This window comes from Brassica napus, chromosome A3, assembly GCF_020379485.1.
Source record: "Brassica napus cultivar Da-Ae chromosome A3, Da-Ae, whole genome shotgun sequence".
In the NCBI taxonomy this organism is placed as follows: Eukaryota; Viridiplantae; Streptophyta; class Magnoliopsida; order Brassicales; family Brassicaceae; genus Brassica; species Brassica napus.
In genome coordinates this window covers 23318876-23339106 of record NC_063436.1, presented here as the reverse complement: position 1 = coordinate 23339106, position 20231 = coordinate 23318876, and the positions used below count along the sequence as shown (strand labels likewise).

General features: G+C 36.4%; 6 protein-coding genes across 11 annotated transcripts; 5 read left to right on the top strand and 1 right to left on the bottom strand.

Moving 5' to 3' along the window:
* The first annotated feature begins 608 nt into the window (after positions 1-608).
* Positions 609-2539, top strand: LOC106442546 (putative 57 kDa heat shock protein). Its single transcript, XM_048777047.1, has 7 exons — positions 609-648; positions 746-1090; positions 1202-1237; positions 1342-1371; positions 1437-1502; positions 1598-1633; positions 1982-2539. The coding sequence occupies exons 1-7, from the start codon at positions 609-611 to the stop codon at positions 2302-2304; spliced, it is 876 nt and encodes a 291-aa protein (XP_048633004.1). The 3' UTR covers positions 2305-2539.
* Positions 2540-2745: 206 nt separating this feature from the next.
* LOC106440278 (putative 57 kDa heat shock protein) lies at positions 2746-4248 on the top strand. Its single transcript, XM_013881901.3, has 5 exons — positions 2746-2906; positions 3021-3365; positions 3461-3487; positions 3639-3689; positions 3781-4248. Exons 1-5 carry the CDS (start codon positions 2870-2872, stop codon positions 4104-4106), a joined length of 786 nt encoding a protein of 261 aa, XP_013737355.1. The 5' UTR covers positions 2746-2869; the 3' UTR covers positions 4107-4248.
* Positions 4249-5112: 864 nt separating this feature from the next.
* LOC106444413 (cysteine-rich receptor-like protein kinase 13) lies at positions 5113-8830 on the top strand. 2 transcript variants are annotated; one of them, XM_013885885.3, is made up of 7 exons: positions 5113-7035; positions 7115-7264; positions 7362-7477; positions 7583-7796; positions 7864-8101; positions 8187-8331; positions 8418-8830. In XM_013885885.3, the coding sequence occupies exons 1-7, from the start codon at positions 6192-6194 to the stop codon at positions 8643-8645; spliced, it is 1935 nt and encodes a 644-aa protein (XP_013741339.2). In that variant the 5' UTR covers positions 5113-6191; the 3' UTR covers positions 8646-8830. The 2 variants fall into 2 exon arrangements, with proteins under 2 accessions (XP_013741339.2, XP_048632754.1); XM_048776797.1 differs by lacking the exons at positions 8187-8331; positions 8418-8830 and having other exon boundaries at positions 5113-7084; positions 7119-7264; positions 7864-8179.
* Positions 8831-10247: 1417 nt separating this feature from the next.
* Positions 10248-12219, top strand: LOC125574965 (putative 57 kDa heat shock protein). The gene is made up of 4 exons (XM_048776796.1): positions 10248-10899; positions 11004-11363; positions 11449-11484; positions 11586-12219. The coding sequence occupies exons 1-4, from the start codon at positions 10857-10859 to the stop codon at positions 11915-11917; spliced, it is 771 nt and encodes a 256-aa protein (XP_048632753.1). The 5' UTR covers positions 10248-10856; the 3' UTR covers positions 11918-12219.
* Positions 12220-15460: 3241 nt separating this feature from the next.
* On the top strand, positions 15461-17143 carry LOC106442549 (putative 57 kDa heat shock protein). Of its 4 annotated transcripts, none has more exons than XM_022716751.2 (5): positions 15461-15522; positions 15854-15925; positions 16041-16400; positions 16532-16567; positions 16653-17143. In XM_022716751.2, exons 2-5 carry the CDS (start codon positions 15883-15885, stop codon positions 16991-16993), a joined length of 780 nt encoding a protein of 259 aa, XP_022572472.1. In that variant the 5' UTR covers positions 15461-15522; positions 15854-15882; the 3' UTR covers positions 16994-17143. The 4 variants fall into 4 exon arrangements, with proteins under 4 accessions (XP_022572472.1, XP_013739675.2, XP_048632752.1 ...); XM_013884221.3 differs by having other exon boundaries at positions 15482-15522; positions 16038-16400; XM_048776795.1 differs by having other exon boundaries at positions 15487-15569.
* Positions 17144-17171: 28 nt separating this feature from the next.
* On the bottom strand, positions 17172-19395 carry LOC106440280 (leukocyte receptor cluster member 1-like). Of its 2 annotated transcripts, XM_013881904.3 has the most exons (3): positions 19269-19394; positions 18310-19076; positions 17172-17425 (listed from the first exon to the last, which is right to left on the bottom strand). In XM_013881904.3, exons 2-3 carry the CDS (start codon positions 19056-19058, stop codon positions 17419-17421), a joined length of 756 nt encoding a protein of 251 aa, XP_013737358.2. In that variant the 5' UTR covers positions 19059-19076; positions 19269-19394; the 3' UTR covers positions 17172-17418. The 2 variants fall into 2 exon arrangements, with proteins under 2 accessions (XP_013737358.2, XP_022572475.2); XM_022716754.2 differs by lacking the exon at positions 17172-17425 and having other exon boundaries at positions 18306-19076; positions 19269-19395.
* Positions 19396-20231: the final 836 nt, after the last annotated feature.

The window sequence follows — 20231 nt, the reverse complement described above, 5'->3', positions numbered from 1 at the left end:
AACATTTGGTGGAAGTGGGTATATTTATATGTATGTACAAACTACAAAGTACAAACGCTGTTAAGAACAATATGAATATACTTATAAAACAAAGAAAAACAACGTCTTTATCTGTGTGCCTGAAAGCGCATGCAGTTACGAGGTCTACAAAAGAGCTGAAAACTAGTCGACAAAATAAAGCTGAAACCTTGCTAATTTTAGCCAAAGACCAACTTTTTAACGTGTCTAAATAAAAACTCAGACCTGTCACTAGTGTACGAACTGTTGAAAATTTCAAAATTATACGTATATAATATATTTTGATTAAAAAAAACAAATACGTATAATATATATATATATATATATATATGTAGACTAGACTGTGTATATTACTACAAGAAAATTAAATATAAGTTTTTCAACATTGAAACTGTTGACAAATGCAAAAAGGGCACGTGTCACAACGGGGATTGTTTGTCATTTTTACCTGACAACCTCCATACCTCTCTCTTTCGCTTAAAGGTTCCCTCTGGTAAAATTTCACAAACGTCTCTAAAACCATTAAGAGAAAGAGAGAGTGAGAGAAATCTTTAAGAAAAACTCCAAAACCCTAAAACCTCCGTCTAACCATGCCGGTCATGAACATCGGTCCCGTCCCTCAATCTCACGGTATTATTTATCCTAGTTCTATGATCATCATTCTTTAAATATTTAATGTTGATTGATATTATATACTCATCATATAATATAATCTTTTTGTGGTCAGATGGGTTTTACGCAAGGAATAATCCGTATCAGGTGAACGGACCAAAAGGGTTTACTGAGTTCAAGCTCATGGAAGAGAATGAGGATCTGTACGCGAGGTTTGATTTCCCTGGTGTCACCAAAGAAAGTTTGAGAATCCTTGTGGAGCCATTGAAGAAGGCTGTTTTTGTTTTCGGAGACGCACCGAAAGAGTTTAGACACGACTCTTCTCACCGCAAATACGGAACCGTAACGGGACTTGTCTGCGATTGTTGTGAGATCAGTAACATTCAGTGTTTTGTTGGAGATGGTGTCGTCAGGCTCATTCTCTCCAAGAAGAAGATCAATCTTCATGTCCCTTTCTCATGTTCTTGTAAACTAATTTCTCGAACTAATGCAACAAAAAAAAAATCTTCCTTATATATTTATTTTCGGGAAACTGATATCTGACACTTTGTTTATGTTTTGTCTCTGTCAGTTGGAGGTGCCACAATGCCTAATGTTCCTTTCCTTGGTAATGTCTCTTCGTGTTTAATCTCGAATCAATAGATGATTTATTTTTCTTGCTTATATATACCAGTTTTGAATGTTAAAGCTTTTTTTTTGTTCTTTTGACAGCTCGCATAATTAATGGGTATAACCCAGAAGGTATTGGATTTTCTTAAGTACTTATTAGTTTTTATTCTTTCTATGCATAATTGTATGTCATATAGTATCTGACATTATTCATGGGATGTGTGCTGATTCTATGGTTCCAGTCGCAGGTGGCCATCCTCTTGGTATGTTTATACATATTAAAGTTTGACTTACTCTTTCCCATTTTCTTCCTTACTTTTGTTTTTTAAATAATATATTTTATTCTTTAATTTGGCAGCTCATCTTCGTGGACATAACGGACATAACGCAGAAGGTATTTATTTCATTTGATTTGATTATTAATTAAGCGATAAGATAACTTCACAAAACCCTCAGGCGCGTTAATTAACTAACTCCAATAATATGGATTGTTATGCGTACTTTACCCTCTTGGTATGTATGTACTTAATTAAATAATTGCTCCATTGTGACACAACTTACAGTTTATAAATTGAGGTCTCTGTAGTATCAGGCGTATGTATATTTCACATTTTTCATGCATGTTCTTTTCTCTTACGTTGTATGTACATCAATTAATTACACTACTATTATAATATTGATAGATGTCAAAGTATATTATAATATTAATAGATGTTATGTTGTGATTTACTGTTTTGGACAGGTCCGGCGTTTACAGGTCCGGTCACACTACCACACCCTTCAGTGTTGGAGGGATCCACCAGTGCGTACGAATCAAAGCATCTCCCAAACGGCGGTCTCTTCCTTCGTATTGACATGCCCGGCGTCCCCAATGATCGTTTCATGATGACGGTTGAAAGTGACGGTGGCATCACTGTTATCGGAAGAGCTCCTCCGGCTATGCACGACTCGAGCGGGCGTGAGTACAGAGGCAAGGTCGCCGTCGTTCCTCTAGCCTATGACAACCGCCGGATCAAAGTAATCGCTAAACATGGTGTCATCCGCCTTATTATCCCTCCTTTCTAGTTTTAGCACCATCTTTAATTATTTCATGCTTATATATGATGGACCTTATTATATGTTTAAACTAATGGACTATTCTTCATGTTTTTTGGATTTTGAATATTTGAAGAACGATATGAATGATATATTTTTATAAGAGCTTATAAGATGTTCAATCAAATTAACATGTATGTCTTAATTATGTCTATGTCTTAATTATGTCTATCATGTTTCTATGGTTCTATCCATCACACGTATTTAGGTGTAACCAAAAGATAAACATGATTTCACGACGTAGGCTTGTACATATGGGATCATACAGTCTTCTTAATAATTACAAAAATAAAGAAAATGTTTCACAAATGGGGAGTCGACGCGTGTTTAATTCTGATGCATTACGAAGTCACAAATGGAAATACGACACGTGTTCTCTGTTGCTTGTCGTTTTTGCTTGACAGCTCAGTGCCTTGTCTTTGTTCGTTGCCTTCTCTTTCCTCTGAAACATAAAGGTCGAAAACAGTGAGAGAGAGAGAGAAACCCTAAAGGAACTCTGAAACTTCACAGAAAACTTCTCTCTCGTTGTTGAATAATGGTGGTCCCTCTTACCGTTGCTCCTCCATCTAGAGGTAAGATACGTCTCAACCATCCTCAAATCTCATTCACGTTTTCACTTATACTATACTTTATTTGCTCAGTTTTGTTTTTTCTGTATTTGTTATGTCTGTTTTGGTGTGGAGCAGAAGGGTTTTACGCGGTTAACAACCCGTTTCTCGTAAGCGGACCAAAAGGGTTCACAGAGTTCAAGATGCTTGAGAACGAGGACATGTTCATTCGGATTGACTTCCCCGGTGTTCCACAAGACGCCATTAAGGTTAGGATTGACCCGACCAAGAAAGCTGTGTCTATCACCGCCGACGCACCAAAAGAGCACAAACATGACTCTGCTCCTCGGAACTACGGCTCAGCTACAGGTCTCGTCTGTAAATGCTGCGAGATCTCCGGCTTGGTCTCACACATGTCGGACGGTGTCCTCAGGCTTCACCTCTCCAAGACCCGCGCCTCAACACAAAGCCCTTCATGCATCTGTATATTACTTCAAACTAATCCTTTTTTTTGGTTGTTTAAATCAATATACTAAAGATTATATGTATTGATAAATTTTTCAATTTATTTTCTGCAGCGTTTCTTGGTGGACCAGACCGAGAAGGTAACCTTTCACCACATTTTCCTTAATTATCTCTGATTTATTTTTTATACAGTTAATTATCTGATTTATTGGTTTATTAATTTATTATCTTGAATATATATTCTTATACCCTAAATTAATTGTTACTTTTGTCTCTATTGTATGGTCAAAGATCGTTGTAGCACGGGTCCTCACACGTTTCCTCACGGCACGGATCCACATGGTATTTACATATGTTCTCTTTCTGCGAGCTTTTGATTTATAAGTCATTAAACCGTATGTGAAATATAATGTGTTTGGTTGTGGAATTGCAGACCCGGAGTTAACCGGTCCGTTACTGGAGCCACACCCATGCGTGAACATAGGTTCGGATATGGCCTATGAGTGGAAGATCCTCCCAAACGGCGGTCTATACGTGCGTGTAGATATGCCGGGTGTTCCCAAGGATAGGTTCACCGTCTCCGTCGTGAATGGGAGAGTGATGGTGACTGGTGATGCTCCTGCCGTTAGCCTTGACTCTGGTGGCCGGTTCTATTCCGGTGAGGTGGCTATGCTCGAAAGTCAGGTCAGTATTCCTGGCCGTAAGATCAAGACCATTGCCAAGAACGGTGTGATCCGTTTGATCATCCCTCCCCTCTGATTTTAGTGATGAAAGTCATGAAACCATGCATGCTTCTGAGTTCTGATTCGTAGTTTAGTCTTGTGGACTTCTTCTTTGAAGGTTATGTCGTTATTTCGAGGGAACTTTATGTCGTTTTATGGTTTTAATCAACTCTTGGATATGTTCCTTGGCTAAAAACATACACTATCTATTTTTTGAAAACTTTTAGTCTTACAGCTTTTTTTTTTTTTTTTGTCAACTAGTCTTACAGCTTTATAATCTCTTAAAATTAATTAACCACATGGCTGCAACATTTGATCTGCAACACAAATGTACGTTCTTTAATATTGGCAACTACAAGAACATCGTAGCATTTAAATTAAAACAGCAAATTATAAGCTTTTTAAATTGAGTCATGAGAATTTTTACAGCAATATGAAAAGTTTCAAATGCATCTATAATGGGCTGTTATGTGTTAAAAAAACGTCCCATGTATCATCCAACATTCTCGACAATTCATCTTACCGTTGCCTTAGCAACCTGGATTTTTTTTGTCGGAAGCACACACGATCAAGACTTACCAGCTGACATTTTGGAGTCAGGTCTTAGTCTTTTCTCTATGGATGGTGCAACAATTACCAATTTGATTCTCGTTAAGGATCAATGTTGATGTTACGGATCCTGAGTGTTTTTATTTTTGAGCGTTAGATTCAATCCCCATACAATTCTTTCTCAAATTGAAATTTAATATGTTTACTGATCTTGTTTCACAATTTCATTGTAGCTAGTACGCTACAATACAGTAACGCTGATAAGATAGTTATATTATCTAAACCTTAAAAGTGAAAACTAGAATATAATAAAACTGAGAGACTTCAACGCTAATTTCTCTGTTTTACCTGTTTACTATGTTTATTGAGATCTAGACCCTCGTTGTACACGCTCCATTACAGGTAGTAGCTAGTAGGGTTTGGATGTAAATAGTATGAACTCCATTGGACATGCTCTAAGGTTATCCTAACTTTGCTGATGTTCCGTTGAGACAAACAATGCACCTGTTTGACACTGACCATGTGAGATATATACTCAGTCAAAGCGTATGCGAAAACTCCATTAAATTTATGTATGAAATGTGAGATTATACTCAAATCAAAGTTTGTGAGAGAACTCTTATCACTTTTGATTTGAATTTTTGGCTCCGGAATATATGTATAATTTTTACCAAAAAAATATATGTATAATACTTTTTTGATCACTCTGCCTAGTAGTGATCTTGAACAATATACCTCGTGATGTACAATAATTTTTTTGAACGGATTATATAGTTATAAACTCATAAGATAAACTATATACATTAACTAGTGATAATCTATTTGTATATTCATCAATTTGGGAACGTGCTACACAAGTAATCGTTTATTAACCGATATAAAACCAGTCCAAAATCAGTTTACTTGCGAAACCAAAGACAGTGATACAATAGCCTAGTGGTCATCTGGACCTCTCAATCTGGGTCCAAGTAATTTTGACTTTTGCCACTTCAAAAAAAAAAATCTGACTTTTGACGCTAGGCCAAATTAAGGACCACTACCATAACCGATATGTTTGACGAATTGAAGATATAAAAATTCAGACAGAAACTTCGAGTTCTGTTTAATTAGTAAGAACTGACAAGACGCGTAAGCACTAAAACAAAAGATTTTGCCATAATCTTCCGGAGGATAAAAAAACTACGTGAATGAAATGAACGCTTGATTGACGATTGTATAGTTTGAGTGATTAACATGTGCTATGTGTATGTGTATGCAAGTGAGTTCATTATTCACGTTTTCTTCTGCGGATCTCCTAGCTCATATACTCATAACAGGACTTAACTAAGATCCTACACACCTTCATGATTATCTGAAACGAAACTAATACTGTATGAACAGAAACATTTGACTTTGACGTTCGATTTTTTTTTCTTTCTTTTTTGACGTTCGATTTTTTTTGTCCTTCGTTTAGTGACCGTATATCAGTTTTGAGGAATTCAACATTTAGAAACTCTCACAGAAACTTCCATTGCTTTTTAAATAGTGAAAACAGACAGATGCTTAAACACTAAGACAATATCTTGCAAGGAAAATGAAGCAGAGGAGTTCCTTACTAATCCTCTGTTCTGTTCTCATTGTTTTCTTTGTTGCTTCAGTTTCAGCACAAACGTGCGTACACAACGGGAAGAACTTCATACCCAACGGTACATATGACGCAAACCGCCGTCTCATCCTCTCCTCTCTTCCTTCCAATGCCGCTGCTCAAGATGGCTTCTACAGCGGTTCCATTGGACAAGAACCTAGCCGAGTCTACGCGGCAGGGATGTGCATTCCAGGAGCAGATGCAAATGACTGTTCCGCTTGTATCAAAAGCGCATCTGACTGGTTGGTACAAGACTGTACCAACCAGACAGACGCGTATTACTGGGCACTTGATCCAACTCTTTGCCTTGTCCGTTACTCCAACAATTCTTTTACAGGATCTGCAGGTTACTGGGAGATCGTACCTCAGTATTTGGTCATGAACACTGCAAATATCAACTCGAATCTAACGGAGTTCAAGAAGATATGGGAAAGATTGATACATAGTATCATTGCTGCAGCTTCCGCGCCAAAAAGCCGTTACAAAGCTGATGTTGCAGCCTTGACACCTTTCCAGAATATATACGCGTTGATGCAATGCACGCCGGATGTTTCTTCTGGTGATTGTGATAATTGTTTAAGACAAAGCGTTATTGACTACCAATCATGTTGTGGAGAGAAGACAGGAGGCTATGTTATGCGGCCAATCTGCTTTTTTCGGTGGCAGTTGTTTACATTCTCTAAGGCTTTTGGTAATATTACGTTGGCTCCTCCTTCCCCTCATCCTTCTCCTCCTCCTCTGCTGCAACGTCAACCATCTTCTGCTAGCGACCAGGCCAAAAAGACAGACACTGGTAAGTCCTTGCAAAGTTATATTCACAAGAACCTGTCCAAAGATTCAAAGTTTATATGGTTTATATTGTACTTGTACAGGCAGCAGAAATATCTCACTGAGAACTATTATAGCAATAGTTGTTACTGTTATTGTATTCATCATCATTATCATTATCATTATCGTCGTTGTTTTTGCTCGCCGGTCTACTCGAGGGGGAAAATCAGACCAACAAGTTAAGTTTAATCAAAGTGAGTGTTGTTCTTTTGTTTAATCATAGCAACAACAACTATGTATATTATATATATAGTCCATGTAACTAATTAAAACCCTTTATTACAACTGTAGCTGGTATGACAACTGTACGCTCCCTACAATTCGATTTCAAGACAATTGAAGTTGCAACAAATAATTTTTCAGAGCGCAATAAAATTGGCCGAGGTGGATTTGGAGATGTTTTCAAGGTATTTTTTTCTTTAACTATTTGGTGCTTATCTTGCAAACTCTTGTATTTACATAAGGGTAATCAAAGTAATCTGATCATATTGTCTCATTGATGTTACTTGTAGGGTACATTAATGCCTGGTGGAAGAGAAGTTGCAGTAAAAAGGTTGTCGAGAACTTCGGAACAAGGCGAGAAAGAGTTCAAGAATGAGGTTATTGTTATTGCAAAACTTCAGCATGGAAACCTTGTTAGACTTCTCGGTTATTCTGTCAAAGGAGAAGAAAGAGTACTCGTCTATGAGTTTGTGCCTAACAAAAGTCTCGACTCTTTCCTCTCTGGTAAGAAACAGATGATGAAATTGTGTTCTCTATCACATAGTCTAATGGGTCCATATGAGATGTGCAGACCCACTAAAGCAAGCTCAGCTAAGCTGGACTAAACGGTTCAACATAATCAAGGGAATCGCTAGAGGGATACTATATCTTCATCAAGATTCAAGGCCCAAAATCATACATCGTGACCTCAAAGCAGATAACATACTCTTGGAAGCTGATATGAACCCGAAGATTTCTGACTTTGGGACGGCAAGGATCTTTGGTATTGGCCAAACCAGTTCTATCACTGAAAGGATATTTGGAACTGAGTAAGATACGCTTATTACCATTTTATAACTTTATGAACTGGTTCCTTTTTGAACATCACCGATATCAATACAATTAATATTGCAGAGGTTACATGCCCCCAGAGTATAGGTGCGAGGGGCAATTCTCAGTGAAAACGGATGTGTATAGCTTCGGGGTCTTAGTTCTTGAGATTATATGCGGAAAGAAGAATAGGAGCTTCTGCTTCCCGGGTCCAGATTTGGTCACATACGTGAGTGCCTAAACTAGAACATTTATATTAGCTAAAACGTGCATGTAACTATAAGTTATTTATTTGATTATTAAATTATTTTACAGGCTTGGAGGTTGTGGAGAGAGGAGACACCATTAGAACTCGTGGATCAAACCATTTTAGAGAATTTTCCAGCAGAAGAAGTGACAAGATGCATCCACATCGCGCTGCTTTGTGTTCAACACGAACCAACAGACCGTCCCCATGTGTCAACAATCGTATCGATGCTCACTAGCACTACCATCATTTCACATGTTCCTCAAACACCCGGATCGCTGGATTCTTTATACTAGATACCCCAAACAATCTACAATCATGAAATCCAACTCTCAAACTACCAATGATGGAACTTGATCTCATTCCCTTGAGAGACATTGGAACTGTTTTACGTTAAACCATGTTTCAAGTATTTCAGTTATTCAAAAGTTATGTACGTGTGAATTTGTTAACTTATCACAGTTATTTACACTATTTTATTTGTCAAGTACATTTTTATCATTTGTAACTTCTACATTCTAATATCAGCTTTTTGTTATAAAGTCCTCCGATCTTTTCTCCTTTTGACTTAAAAGAAAAGAAATGATGTTATAATTCATGGTTATGAAATCACACGCATGAAAATTTTGGTTTTGGGTTTTGGGTTCGTTTCTTTAGACTAAAGGTTAATGATCTGTTCACGTATTTAGAAAATTTGGTTCGATTGTTTCGGTTTAGTTTGGGGGTAACAAAGTTAAGAACCGGCTAATATTCCAGGTAATTTCAAATCCCATTTGTTACAACTTTACGGTTAATTCGAGTTAATTTCCAACAAAATATTATTCTAGTTTATAAATACAACAAGTTTAATTAAACCTTGTAGCTGATTCCGCGCTCAGCAAACCTTGTAGCTGATAACCTTGCAAAAAATGCTCTCGCTTCTCTTATGTTGCAAAACAATATGTAAGTTTTTAATAGTTTGAATGAAAAGCTGTTGACCAAAAAAAAATACAACAAGTTTAATTAGACTTATAAATATAATCAACACATACATTATCGAATGCATATGCCAAAAATTATGATGTTCATATGGGTAGCAATCATATTTTCATCAATAACCATGGTATTCAAAAATTATCCGTGGATATACTTAGTCTACACAGTAAAAACATTCTATAAATTATTTGATCATATTTTTGTACCGTTTTCTATTACCTTCAACATAGAAGTTCTAACACAAAGTCTCTTTGTCGTTTGTTATATGCTTTTCAATAAAAAATAATTAATTTTCATGGACACAAAAATGTACAAACAAAAATATCTCTTTTTCGGGTTCGTGCCCAAAGTTGTTCTAGACTTCTAGTCACGGATCTGCAGTTGTCTGATGCTCTATGACAAACTTATTTGAATTCGTTTTCAAAAGGATAAAAGATAAACTTTCGTTTTTATAAAATGCATTCAATGATTTTGGACACGGATATACATCAGTCTGTCCCAAAACAGTTGTCGTTTAGTTTAATATTTCTTTCTTAGTTTGGGGTACAATACAATTTACTCTGCTCTTAAAAGTCTCAGCTTACCCCTTATGTCAGTGGCGCAGAAGTTAAATTATAAGAATCCAACCTAGGAATATGGTCATCATAAATTCATAATTCAATGTACTAGGTATGAATTTTTGATCCGATGAATCTAATTGAATGTTAAAGAGTTTCTATGCCTTAAAATTGCATCTGGGACATTGAATTTTCGAAGGCCCATTGAGCCCAAGCACACAATGTTTTGACAATAATAACTGAATCAGATGGACGGTTGAAATTTCCTTTGAAGTATCAGCTTGGAGTGACTTTCTACGACTCTACCTTCCGCCTATATAATCCAACAACACGAGAGAAAAAATAGAAACTGAGAAGAGTTCATTAGTAGCAGATCAAAGGAAAGCTCGTCATGATTTCATTTGGGTTTTGTGTGTGTTTTTTTCTTTAAGTATCTTTTGAGTGTTTCTTCACAAATTTTCAAATGGGTTTTAAGTAATTCCTCAAATAGTTGAAATCTATTCTAATATATTTTCTCCATAGGTTTTTTTTTAACTAGTAGAATTGTCGGCTGTGCATTTTTTCCATAGGTTTTGGAAATGGGTTTGTGTGAATTTTCAAGCAAAGATTAGAGCTTTCGTATATTTTTGACATATTTTCTAGCAAAGATTATATTTTTTATATATAGTTTTCAAAATGGGTTTTTGACTTTTGAGTTCTATTTGCAAGGCAAGCTCGTCTTGGTCTCTACAAGAAGCGCTTCACGCTCCATAGATTTCAAATGGGTTTGAGTAATTTCTAAAAAAGTTCAAATCTTTTAGAATGTTTTTTCCCATAGCTTATGAAAATGGGGTTTGTGTAACATTTTCAAGCTAATATTACATCTTCCATGTATTTTGCATAGATTTTCCAAATGGGTAATTAGTACAATTTTTTTTTAAAAGTCTAAATCTTCCGGGTGCGTGCATATGTCACAGGCTCCTAGCTCGTTGAATCATGGTGTGCTTCTACCCTGCTACTCATCTCCCCCAATCTAGCGGTATTATATATCTTCTGAACCAAGCTCAAATCTCTCTTTCTTATTTTTTTTCAATATTTACGTTAGTTAATTAATTCATTTCTTTTCGATGTTGATGGGAGCAGAAGGGTTTTACGCTCTCAACAACCCATTTCAGACAAATGGGCCAAAATGGTTCTGCGAAAAAAAGTGGCTTGGTATCGAAGTCCCGGACATGTACTTGAGGTTGGACTTGCCGGGAGTCGGACCAGATCCAGACGACGTTGATGTTTCTGTTGTCGACTCAAAGAGAGTTTTGATTATCAAAGCCTTGGCGCCATGTCTCAACATAAATGACTCCTCCCCACGCAGCTACGAAACCTACTTCAGACTCGACTGCCATTGCTGCGAGATATCTAGCGTCGACAACCCTCAAGTAACCCACGGGGTTCTAAGGCTACTCGTCTCCACGACCCCCATCAACATCGGAGGCTCTCCCGATGATGGTATGCTCTTTTCACATTTCGTTTCTCAACATTTACATTTCCAAGTCATAAGGTCTTAAAATGTTATTTGTTTTTGTGGTCAAAGATATTCACAGCCGCCTCCTTCGCTTGGATCCCGATGGTAATCTATTAAAATTATTTGTAATGCATTAATTTATATATATTAGTCTCAGTTTCAATGTCTAAACGGGAATATTTGTTCTTGTGATATGTGTGGAGCAGACCAGGAGCCGGAGTTATCGGGTCAGATAGTGGAGCCACACCCAGGCTTGAGCGAAGGACCGGCTAGTGCTTATGAGTACAAACAGCTCCTAGGCGACAGCGTATACGTTCGTTTAGACATGCCTGGCGTTTCTGACGTTGACATCAATGTCGACACCGTGAATAAGAGAGTGGATGTGGTTGGTGAGGCTCCTACCGTTAGCCACGACTCAGGTGGTCGATCGTATTCTGCTGTCGCGGCTCATCTCGGCCTTGGTGCCTTGATTACCCCTCCTAGGGTGGAGCACAACGTCGAGAACGGTGTGGTGCGCCTCTTCATCCATCCAGGTTGATTTCATTACGAAAACACGTTTGTGTTTCGTAACTAGTTCCATATTGCGCAGAAGATCTCGGGATTATGTCGTCTTTTAATGTTTTTCATCAGTATGTTTCAAATAATAAAAGATTCCACCAATACAAGACTGATGTGTCACAGTAGCAACATGTCAAGGTAACCAATAATCAGAAGTTGAAACTCAAATGTCGTTGCTAAGCATGTTGCTGATTCAAAACTTGAAAGAAAGCGTAGAAGATACTTCAATATTACATTTTTATCTTATGAAATATCCGATAATAATGTGATTCAAATATTATATTTTGTTACTTTTGAAAGGATCAGATCTACTCATCAAAATTTCGTACTCAAACTTAAGCTTCGGGATGATGTACATGAAGTTTATTAAAGTACCATAACATAGCAAAGCAATTTCACATATTTAATGTGAATATATATACATTATTCTTGTCGATGAGTAGACTCTTTACTATATATAGCATCGTCTGGCAACACATGGAAGAATCCATTCAAGCGACAAGAGTAAGAAGAAGATTGCTAGAAGATGATAAGGGAATAAGGGATCGATCGAAGAAGGGAATATATATAAACAATATTCTTATCCAAGAAGGCGATCATATGATACAAATTAACGAATCTTACCGAAATATTTTATATGCAGATATAACAGAGTAATCCTAATAACGTGTGAAAGGGAATTAACATTATTGTTTTTCTTTTCTACAATTCACTTTTAGGCGCATAATTTTTCTTTGGACCGAAACATTATAGGTTTTACCTATGACATATAAAGGGCATGCCCAAATTATGTGTATCTATCTTATTAAAACTCAAGTACAAAATTGGAGTGTTTGGAGACTTGAATAGAACTACTAAAAAATTTGGAGTGTTTGGAAACATGGATTACAGTCTTTTAAAAAAAAAATATTTTTGTTTGAAAACAAGGATAGTAGTATTAAGAAAAAAAGTAATGGGCTTATGTTTTTAAAAAAAATTGAAAGTTATCTAGGCCACTTTTAAAATATACCAAAATGGGTCAATCTAATTGCCTAAATTTTTTTTTCTAAACTAACCATAAAACAAAATTTAAACTTTATATACATATTTCAAATCAAAATAATAATTCAAATTTGATTTATATCAAAAATTGATTCAAAAATATACATATATTCAAAAATGGATTTTTACTAAACTATTTTTCAATAACCATTATAAAAAATATTGTCAATATATATAAGAAAAATATAATACAAAGCCCAATTTGAAATACCAACTCAAATTATGGTTTTTATATTTCATATTAAGTCTTAAAAATATAATATATGTAATTATTTATATGATGGTATGTATAAAATACTATTAATTATATGATTACTTATATGATGGTACATATAAAATATGATTAATTATATGATGATAAAATACGATATATAATAATGACTAGGGATGGGCTTTTGGGTACCCATACGGGTTTGGTTCTGATCGGTTTATATTTCGGGTTTTCGGGGTCAAAGATTTCAGCCTTATTAGAATGTTTCTAAATTTTGGTTTGAGTTCGATTTGGATCTTTGCGGGTTTGGTTTGGGTTTGGATAACTAATTTAAATTATTTTTAAAGTCTTAAATCATTATATATTTTAAATTTCTCAAAATGTATAAATAAAATAATATATTACATATAAATTTGAATAACATATGTCATAATACTTAAGTTTAACATATCAATTGGCTTGATTTAAAATTTTGGATACGGAATTAATAATTATTTTAAGTATTTTTGGTGATTTGAGTATACTTTAACTATTTCAGATATTTATTTTTGACTATCTATATATATTTTCAAGTATTTAAACTAATTTAAAAGTATCATTTTTGATGTTTTATATACGTTAAATCTAAAAATAATTAATATATATAAGTATATAAATCTATTTTTAGATAAATTCGGATACCCAAATACTTCGGTTCGGATCAAATTCGGTTCTCTAAATAACAAAATTTTGAATAATTAGAATATTTAATCAATTTATGTTCGGGTTTGGTACTATATTTTTGGATCGGTATCGGTTATATTCCTCGGATTCATTTTTCCAAATCCTAATAATTACATGAAAAACAAATATTAACATATTTTCAAAATATACATCCGCGCGCCTGCGCGGGTCAAAGTCTAGTACCTATTAAAAGACAAACTTTTTTTTTCTCTCATAGAATGAATTCATTGATTTTTGACATGGATATACATCAGTAGTGCATTGTAAATATTTATATATTAATTTGTATTTCTTAAAAAACAAATTAACTAGATAAGGAAACATCCAAAAACAGTCGTCTGTCTGTCGACAATGCATCGATGCCAGCGTCTCATAATAGTTGTTGTTACGTAGCTTTTTCTTAATTTGGGGTGCATTACAAACTACACGGCTCTAAAAAGTCTCATTATATTTTTTACAAATTTCATATTACCCCTTATGTCAATGGCGCAGAGGTCAAAAGTATATATTCTCCAATCCACAATTACGCACATAATTTATATTTGACTGGAACTATATGTTAAGTACTTACATTTATAAGGTAACCGCGTAGAAACCCCACAACCTCTTAAAAGCTACACATATTTTCGTCGAAATTACCTCTAAATAGTTTTGTACATGACTTTTTATGGTTTGATAAATCATATATTTTTAGGTATATATATTTCATATCAGATTTTGTGTCGCAGCATACGTGTGAATAATCCAGATTTTTATATAATTTTTATATATGAGATATAATGGGAATGCGCGAATTGCATGTATATATGATCCAACATAGAAAAAATATATAACGTTTTGAAATTTTCTCTTTTAAAAGGTATACTATAATTGCTTTTATTACCTCCGTTCTTAACAACTCTGTGATCAGATCTAAACTTATATTGATCTATTTTCAGTAGAAACGTAAGTTATTAACAGCACTAAGAGTTATAACTACTTATTTGGATAAATAACTAAGGCTAAAAGACAAACTATATTTGGATTAATTGATTTTAGGCATGGATATACATCAGTCGTGCATTATAGACATTTCCATATTGAATTTCTTAGATTCTTTTTTTTTTCATTAGATAGGAAAACATCCCAAAACTATCATCGATTGTCAACAATGTATCAATGCCAGCACTTCATAATAGTTGTCATTAGGTATATTTTTCTTAGTTTAGGGTACAATAGCAAGTAATGGCCAAGAGGTTAATTATATGAATCCGACATAGGAATATAGCCATGAATATTCTACTAGCTATGAATTTTTGATCCGATGACTCTAACAGTTAGAGTCTAACTGAATATCGAGAGTTTTCTTTGCCTTTGTGAGAAATTGCATCTGGGAGCATCTGAAACATTAATTTTTGTTGGCCCATTGAGCCCAAGCACATAATGATTTGATAATCATAGGCCCATACAATAATAGAATCAGATGGACGGCTGAGATTTCTTTTGACTTATCAGCTAGTAAAGTAAGCTTTGGAGTGACTTTCTCTACCTTCTGCCTATAAATATTCTAAAACGCAGAGAAAATTAGATAAACTGAGAAGAAAGAAACCTTTGGTAGCAGCAGATAAAAGGCAAAGCTCTTCTTGGTTTCACTTGGTTTTTGTTGATTTTTTAAAATGTATATGTTTTGAACATTCTCTTCATAGATTTTCAAATAGATATTCGAGTAATTTCTTTAAATAAAATCAAATCTTTTTGAATGATTTTTCCCATTGGTTTTGAAAATGGGTTTGTACAATATTTTCAAGCTAATATTAGATCTTTCTTATATATTTCGTAGGTTTTCAAAATGGGTTTGCTTTAATTTCTTAAGAAAAGTATATATAAATCTTTTGAGTTCATGCATATTTCCACAGGTTTACGTAACCCTAATTAACTAGCTCTAGCTTACAAACCATGCAGTAACTTTGGCTCCAAGCTCTCGTTGAATCATGGCGTTGATCTTACCTGCTTATCCTTTCCCCCATACTTTCGGTATTATCTTCTGAAACAAAGCTCATGTCATATCTCTCTTTCACATTTTTTTTCTCCCTTTACGTACGTAGCCGATCCAGTTAGTTCCTTTTCTTTTCAATGTTGATGGTAGCAGAAGGGTATTACGCTACCAACAACCCATTTCAGAAACATGGGCCAAAAGGATTCACCGAAACCAAGATGATTGGGGTCAGGAAATTGTTCGTGAGGACTGATTTACCAGGGGTTGGACAAGATGAGTATACTGCTTCCATTGACGAGTCAAAAAAATCTGTGACTATCAGAACCTGGCCGCCACCTCCCGGCATAAATATCGCATTCCACCCCCGCATATACAAAACCACTACTCATCTCAAGTGCGATTGCTGCGAGATAGGGAGTTTCACCCATCAAGTATCCGACGGCGTTCTCAGACTAGTCATCACCATGACCCCCATCAACAATCAAGATCAGATCCCTGATGTCCAAGAAGAAGGTATGGGTTTTTTCTTGATCTGCTCTTTTCACATTTCGTATCTCAACATTACATTTAATCTAACAAGGCCTTCGCGATAGTTATCAACTCTTTAAATTTTCACCTCTATACTTGTTTTTTGTTGGTCATAGGTCGCCACAGATTTCTCCATGACACGGACAATTATGGTAATTTTTTTTTTAAATTACATTATATAGTGGTCAGTTTCAGAGTGTCAATGGGAATTTTGTTGTTCTGATATGTGTGGAGCAGCCGCGGAGTTTACGGGTCATACACTGCTGGTACACCCAGACTTGCTGTTGCCCGAAGGATCGCCGCCGCGTATGGCTTATGCGTTCAAGCAGCTCCCAGACGGCAGCGCACATGTGAGTTTAGACATGCCTGGCGTTTCCAAAGGTTACTTCACTGCCGAAGTCGAGGATGGGACGAGAGTGATTGTGACTGGTCGAGCTCCTGCCGTTAGTCACGACTCAAATGGTCGGTTCTACTCTGCTATCGCGGCTACGATCTCCAATCCTACCGGCACAAACCTCGTTTTTACGGTGGAGGGCGGCCCTGAGAACGGTGTGTTGCGCCTCAACATCCGCGTCTAGGTTGATTCCATGATGAAACCTTCGCGTTTCTTAGTTCCATATTCCGCAGAAGATCTCGGGATTATGTCGTTTTTTTTTTTAATGTTTTTCATCATCAGTACGTTTCAAAGACGCATTTATAACGTATTAATAAATAATTTATGGCCCTAATAACTATCATTCCCCGATGTCTATCAAATTGCAAAGAATAACTACAAATATATTTTTGCAACGAGTACACTGAAGTTTTGAGGGCAATTAACTCTTTGAGCAGGAAGCAAATAATAAAAGGTTTCACCAATAAACTCACCACACATCCTTTCCACTTTTCTATCTGTTGAAACATCTCTCTATACATGGATAGATGACGAAAAGAGGCTTACATAATGTGAAACTGTCTTCGAATCTCTCTGCAACACGTCTTCTTTGTCATCCTTGTGATTTAATCATCGCCTGCATGCATTTCACACACTAATTTATTTCCGAGCTTTCACTTTTGTACTCTTCTTCTTGATGGTGACTATAAGTTTGGTGAGTTAAAAAGACGAGGTTCTGCTTTTTTCTAATTATCAATGGGGGAAGTATTAAAGACAAGGAGTTGGACAAACAGCAGCTTCTGTACAGACTTAAAGTAACAAGCACGACAAAAACTAGCGGTGTCAAACGGCCCTCAGCGAATTTAGGACAGGACAATAGACTGTCATGTCTACAAAACGCATTCTAAACTATCTACCATTAATCCATCAGTATAAATGGAGCAAAATTCAATTGCCAGGTTCATGTTCGTGTACTATTAATACTTTTAGAGCAGGAAGCAAACGAAGGCTTCCTTTCCATTTTTTCTATCTGTTGAAACATGTTTTCACACGTTACACATAACGGTACATGACAAATGGACTTTTTAAAATGTGAAACATGCAAGTTTTCTATCATATTCTTTGTCATCTATGTAATTTAGTCCCCGCCTACACACAGTCTACTTATTCTTCCGATGAATATAAGTTTGCTATGTCTGTTCCAGTTGGAACCAATGGGACTATCAGCTACCAAAACAGTTCTCCAACCCAATGTTGACACAGGTACATGTCACACACATAGTTCCAACTTCAAAGTCTAAATGCTACAATAAAACTAACAAAACCATGTTTCTCTAAACTTCAAATATGCTCGAGTCTAGCAACTGGTAAATTATTATCACACTCCAAACTATCTACCATGACTCTCTATCAACACAAATGAAGTACAAGCTTTAAGTTTTGATACTAATTTGATCATAAAGCGTGAATTAATATATAAGTATACACTTAATGAAAAAAAAAAAGAAGAAGCTCTCTCACCTCCGTGAAAAGCCACCGCTTCTCTGGCTCTGTTTCATGAAAAGGGCTCTCTCTCTTTCCTTCTCAACCCTCTCCCTCTTCAACCGCTCCTCCCTCAGCTCCTTCAAGCTCTTCTTCCCACTCTTCTTCTTAGACTCACCTCCACGTCCACCATCATCCTCCTCCTCCTCCTCACCACCACCACAACCAACTCTATTATCTTCATACTTACGTTTGTTCTCAACGTACCAAGGAAGCTTCACTCCTTTACCAGCAACACCATACCCCAACCTATACCTCTCCTCATCTGGATCCCCCGCCCTCGCAGCAGCATCTTTCGCAGAGGCTCTAGCAGTCGCAGCAGCTTCTTTCCTCATCTTCTTCCTCCTGTGATCTTCCTCCTCCCCAGGCTTATCACCATCCTTCTTCGGCAGCTCAATGGGGTCGAAGATCTTGATCCCTTCGAAGAGATTGATGTGACCAGTCTTAGGCTCCTCCGGTTCAACAATCTTTTCCGCCGGAGCAGGAGCAGGAGCGGCGTCTTTAGTTTTCTCCGCCTCGGGAGAAGGTCGTTTGAGAGGAGCTAAGCCGCGGACGTTGCGGAGGACCTCGAGACGAGACTGGGCGTCTCGCTTTCTAGCTTCCTCGCGCTGAATCTGAGCTTCCTTCGCGGCGGCTTCCTCGTCCTTGCGGACTTTCTCTCTGTTGTCGAAGTTGTAGACGTTCCACCGCTTCTGCGGGAGGATGTTCAAACCACCGTGGCCTCCCATGGCTTACAGCTCAATCAACTGCACAAATCAAATTCGGATTGCTCAAATTGGTGAATTCCGAAACCCTAATCGCCGGAGGAGAAAAATATGAAGATCTCGTAAAACTAAATTAGAGTTTCTGTTTTGATGAAACTGAATGAATCAAGAGATGGGATGAAATCTTCAAAGCGAATTTAAGAATAATCGAATCGATAAGGAAAGTTCGATTACCAGAATATCAACGCCGGCGAGCTTGATCGGAAGGAGAGTGACGATGACGTTCGCGAGAAATTGGATTTTTTTTTTGGAATAAGTAGAGAGTTTTATATTATTTTTTACTTTAAGGCCCATTGGGCCAGATATGATATTTTGACAATTGGCTAACCCAGTATAGCTCCGCACGTGGGGCGGTTTGTCCCTCCTATGCTTTTGCTTATTTGGTAGCACTTGATTAACACATGTAAACCCCAGCGATTCTCATGTCAAAGCACACAGTGGCACAAGTATGTTAAAAATATTTGACATTAAGCTGCCACAACTACATCTAATTTCTGTAAATACCACGGAGATCGGAGAGGCGATCTCTGTATGGTTCAGAAGATCCATATATAAATTAGATACAGCTCAATTATATGAATCTTTTTTTGGGCATGTGTTATTAATATGTGCGGAGAATAGATCTCTTTTCGGACCAACGGTTGTCTTCAAGTAGCCATGTCAAGCTCCGGAGCTGGTAGTGGCAAGACATGATCAGACGAACTTTTTTTTTTTTTTTGGTCAAGATCAGACGAACTTAAAACAAATATTTATTAGTCCATTTATAGGTTGATTGTTTGTAGATTCTAGAGTAGTTTTTAGTTTTAGTTACCCTAGATAAAAACTAAAAACAAAAAACTAAAATCTAGAATCTAACAAAACAATCGTCACTTCCTCATCCTCATGTCACATTGTGGTTAAAACCTCTTATGAGGCAATGTGGTCATAATCTGATTGTATTAGAATCATTTGGTTAATGGAAAAGTTGATGTTGAGCCAAAAAAAAAAAAAAAAACAATGGTCACCTTAAAAGCAACACGCTCAATTGAATTCCAGTAGTTACCCTTCCGTATTCTTCTTCATATCCCGCTAGGTAAGGGGTAAATATGTCATATCATGCAGAAACGTGATCCCGTCATATGCGGTGCTTCTTCTTTA

Coding starts and splice junctions, on each gene's coding strand:
- LOC106444413 (XM_013885885.3), top strand. CDS start 6,192: ATGAAGCAGAGGAGTTCCTTACTAATCCTCTGTTCTGTTCTCATTGTT. Junction 7,797..7,863: donor TCTCGACTCTTTCCTCTCTG/GTAAGAAACAGA, acceptor TGAGATGTGCAG/ACCCACTAAAGCAAGCTCAG. Junction 8,332..8,417: donor GTCCAGATTTGGTCACATAC/GTGAGTGCCTAA, acceptor ATTATTTTACAG/GCTTGGAGGTTGTGGAGAGA.
- LOC106440280 (XM_013881904.3), bottom strand. CDS start 19,058: ATGGGAGGCCACGGTGGTTTGAACATCCTCCCGCAGAAGCGGTGGAAC.
- LOC106442549 (XM_013884221.3), top strand. CDS start 15,883: ATGGCGTTGATCTTACCTGCTTATCCTTTCCCCCATACTTTCG. Junction 15,926..16,037: donor TCCTTTCCCCCATACTTTCG/GTATTATCTTCT, acceptor TGTTGATGGTAG/CAGAAGGGTATTACGCTACC. Junction 16,568..16,652: donor CCATGACACGGACAATTATG/GTAATTTTTTTT, acceptor TGTGTGGAGCAG/CCGCGGAGTTTACGGGTCAT.
- LOC106440278 (XM_013881901.3), top strand. CDS start 2,870: ATGGTGGTCCCTCTTACCGTTGCTCCTCCATCTAGAG. Junction 2,907..3,020: donor CGTTGCTCCTCCATCTAGAG/GTAAGATACGTC, acceptor GGTGTGGAGCAG/AAGGGTTTTACGCGGTTAAC. Junction 3,690..3,780: donor TCACGGCACGGATCCACATG/GTATTTACATAT, acceptor GTGGAATTGCAG/ACCCGGAGTTAACCGGTCCG.
- LOC125574965 (XM_048776796.1), top strand. CDS start 10,857: ATGGTGTGCTTCTACCCTGCTACTCATCTCCCCCAATCTAGCG. Junction 10,900..11,003: donor TCATCTCCCCCAATCTAGCG/GTATTATATATC, acceptor TGATGGGAGCAG/AAGGGTTTTACGCTCTCAAC. Junction 11,485..11,585: donor CCTTCGCTTGGATCCCGATG/GTAATCTATTAA, acceptor TGTGTGGAGCAG/ACCAGGAGCCGGAGTTATCG.
- LOC106442546 (XM_048777047.1), top strand. CDS start 609: ATGCCGGTCATGAACATCGGTCCCGTCCCTCAATCTCACG. Junction 1,503..1,597: donor CGCAGGTGGCCATCCTCTTG/GTATGTTTATAC, acceptor TTAATTTGGCAG/CTCATCTTCGTGGACATAAC. Junction 1,634..1,981: donor TAACGGACATAACGCAGAAG/GTATTTATTTCA, acceptor TGTTTTGGACAG/GTCCGGCGTTTACAGGTCCG.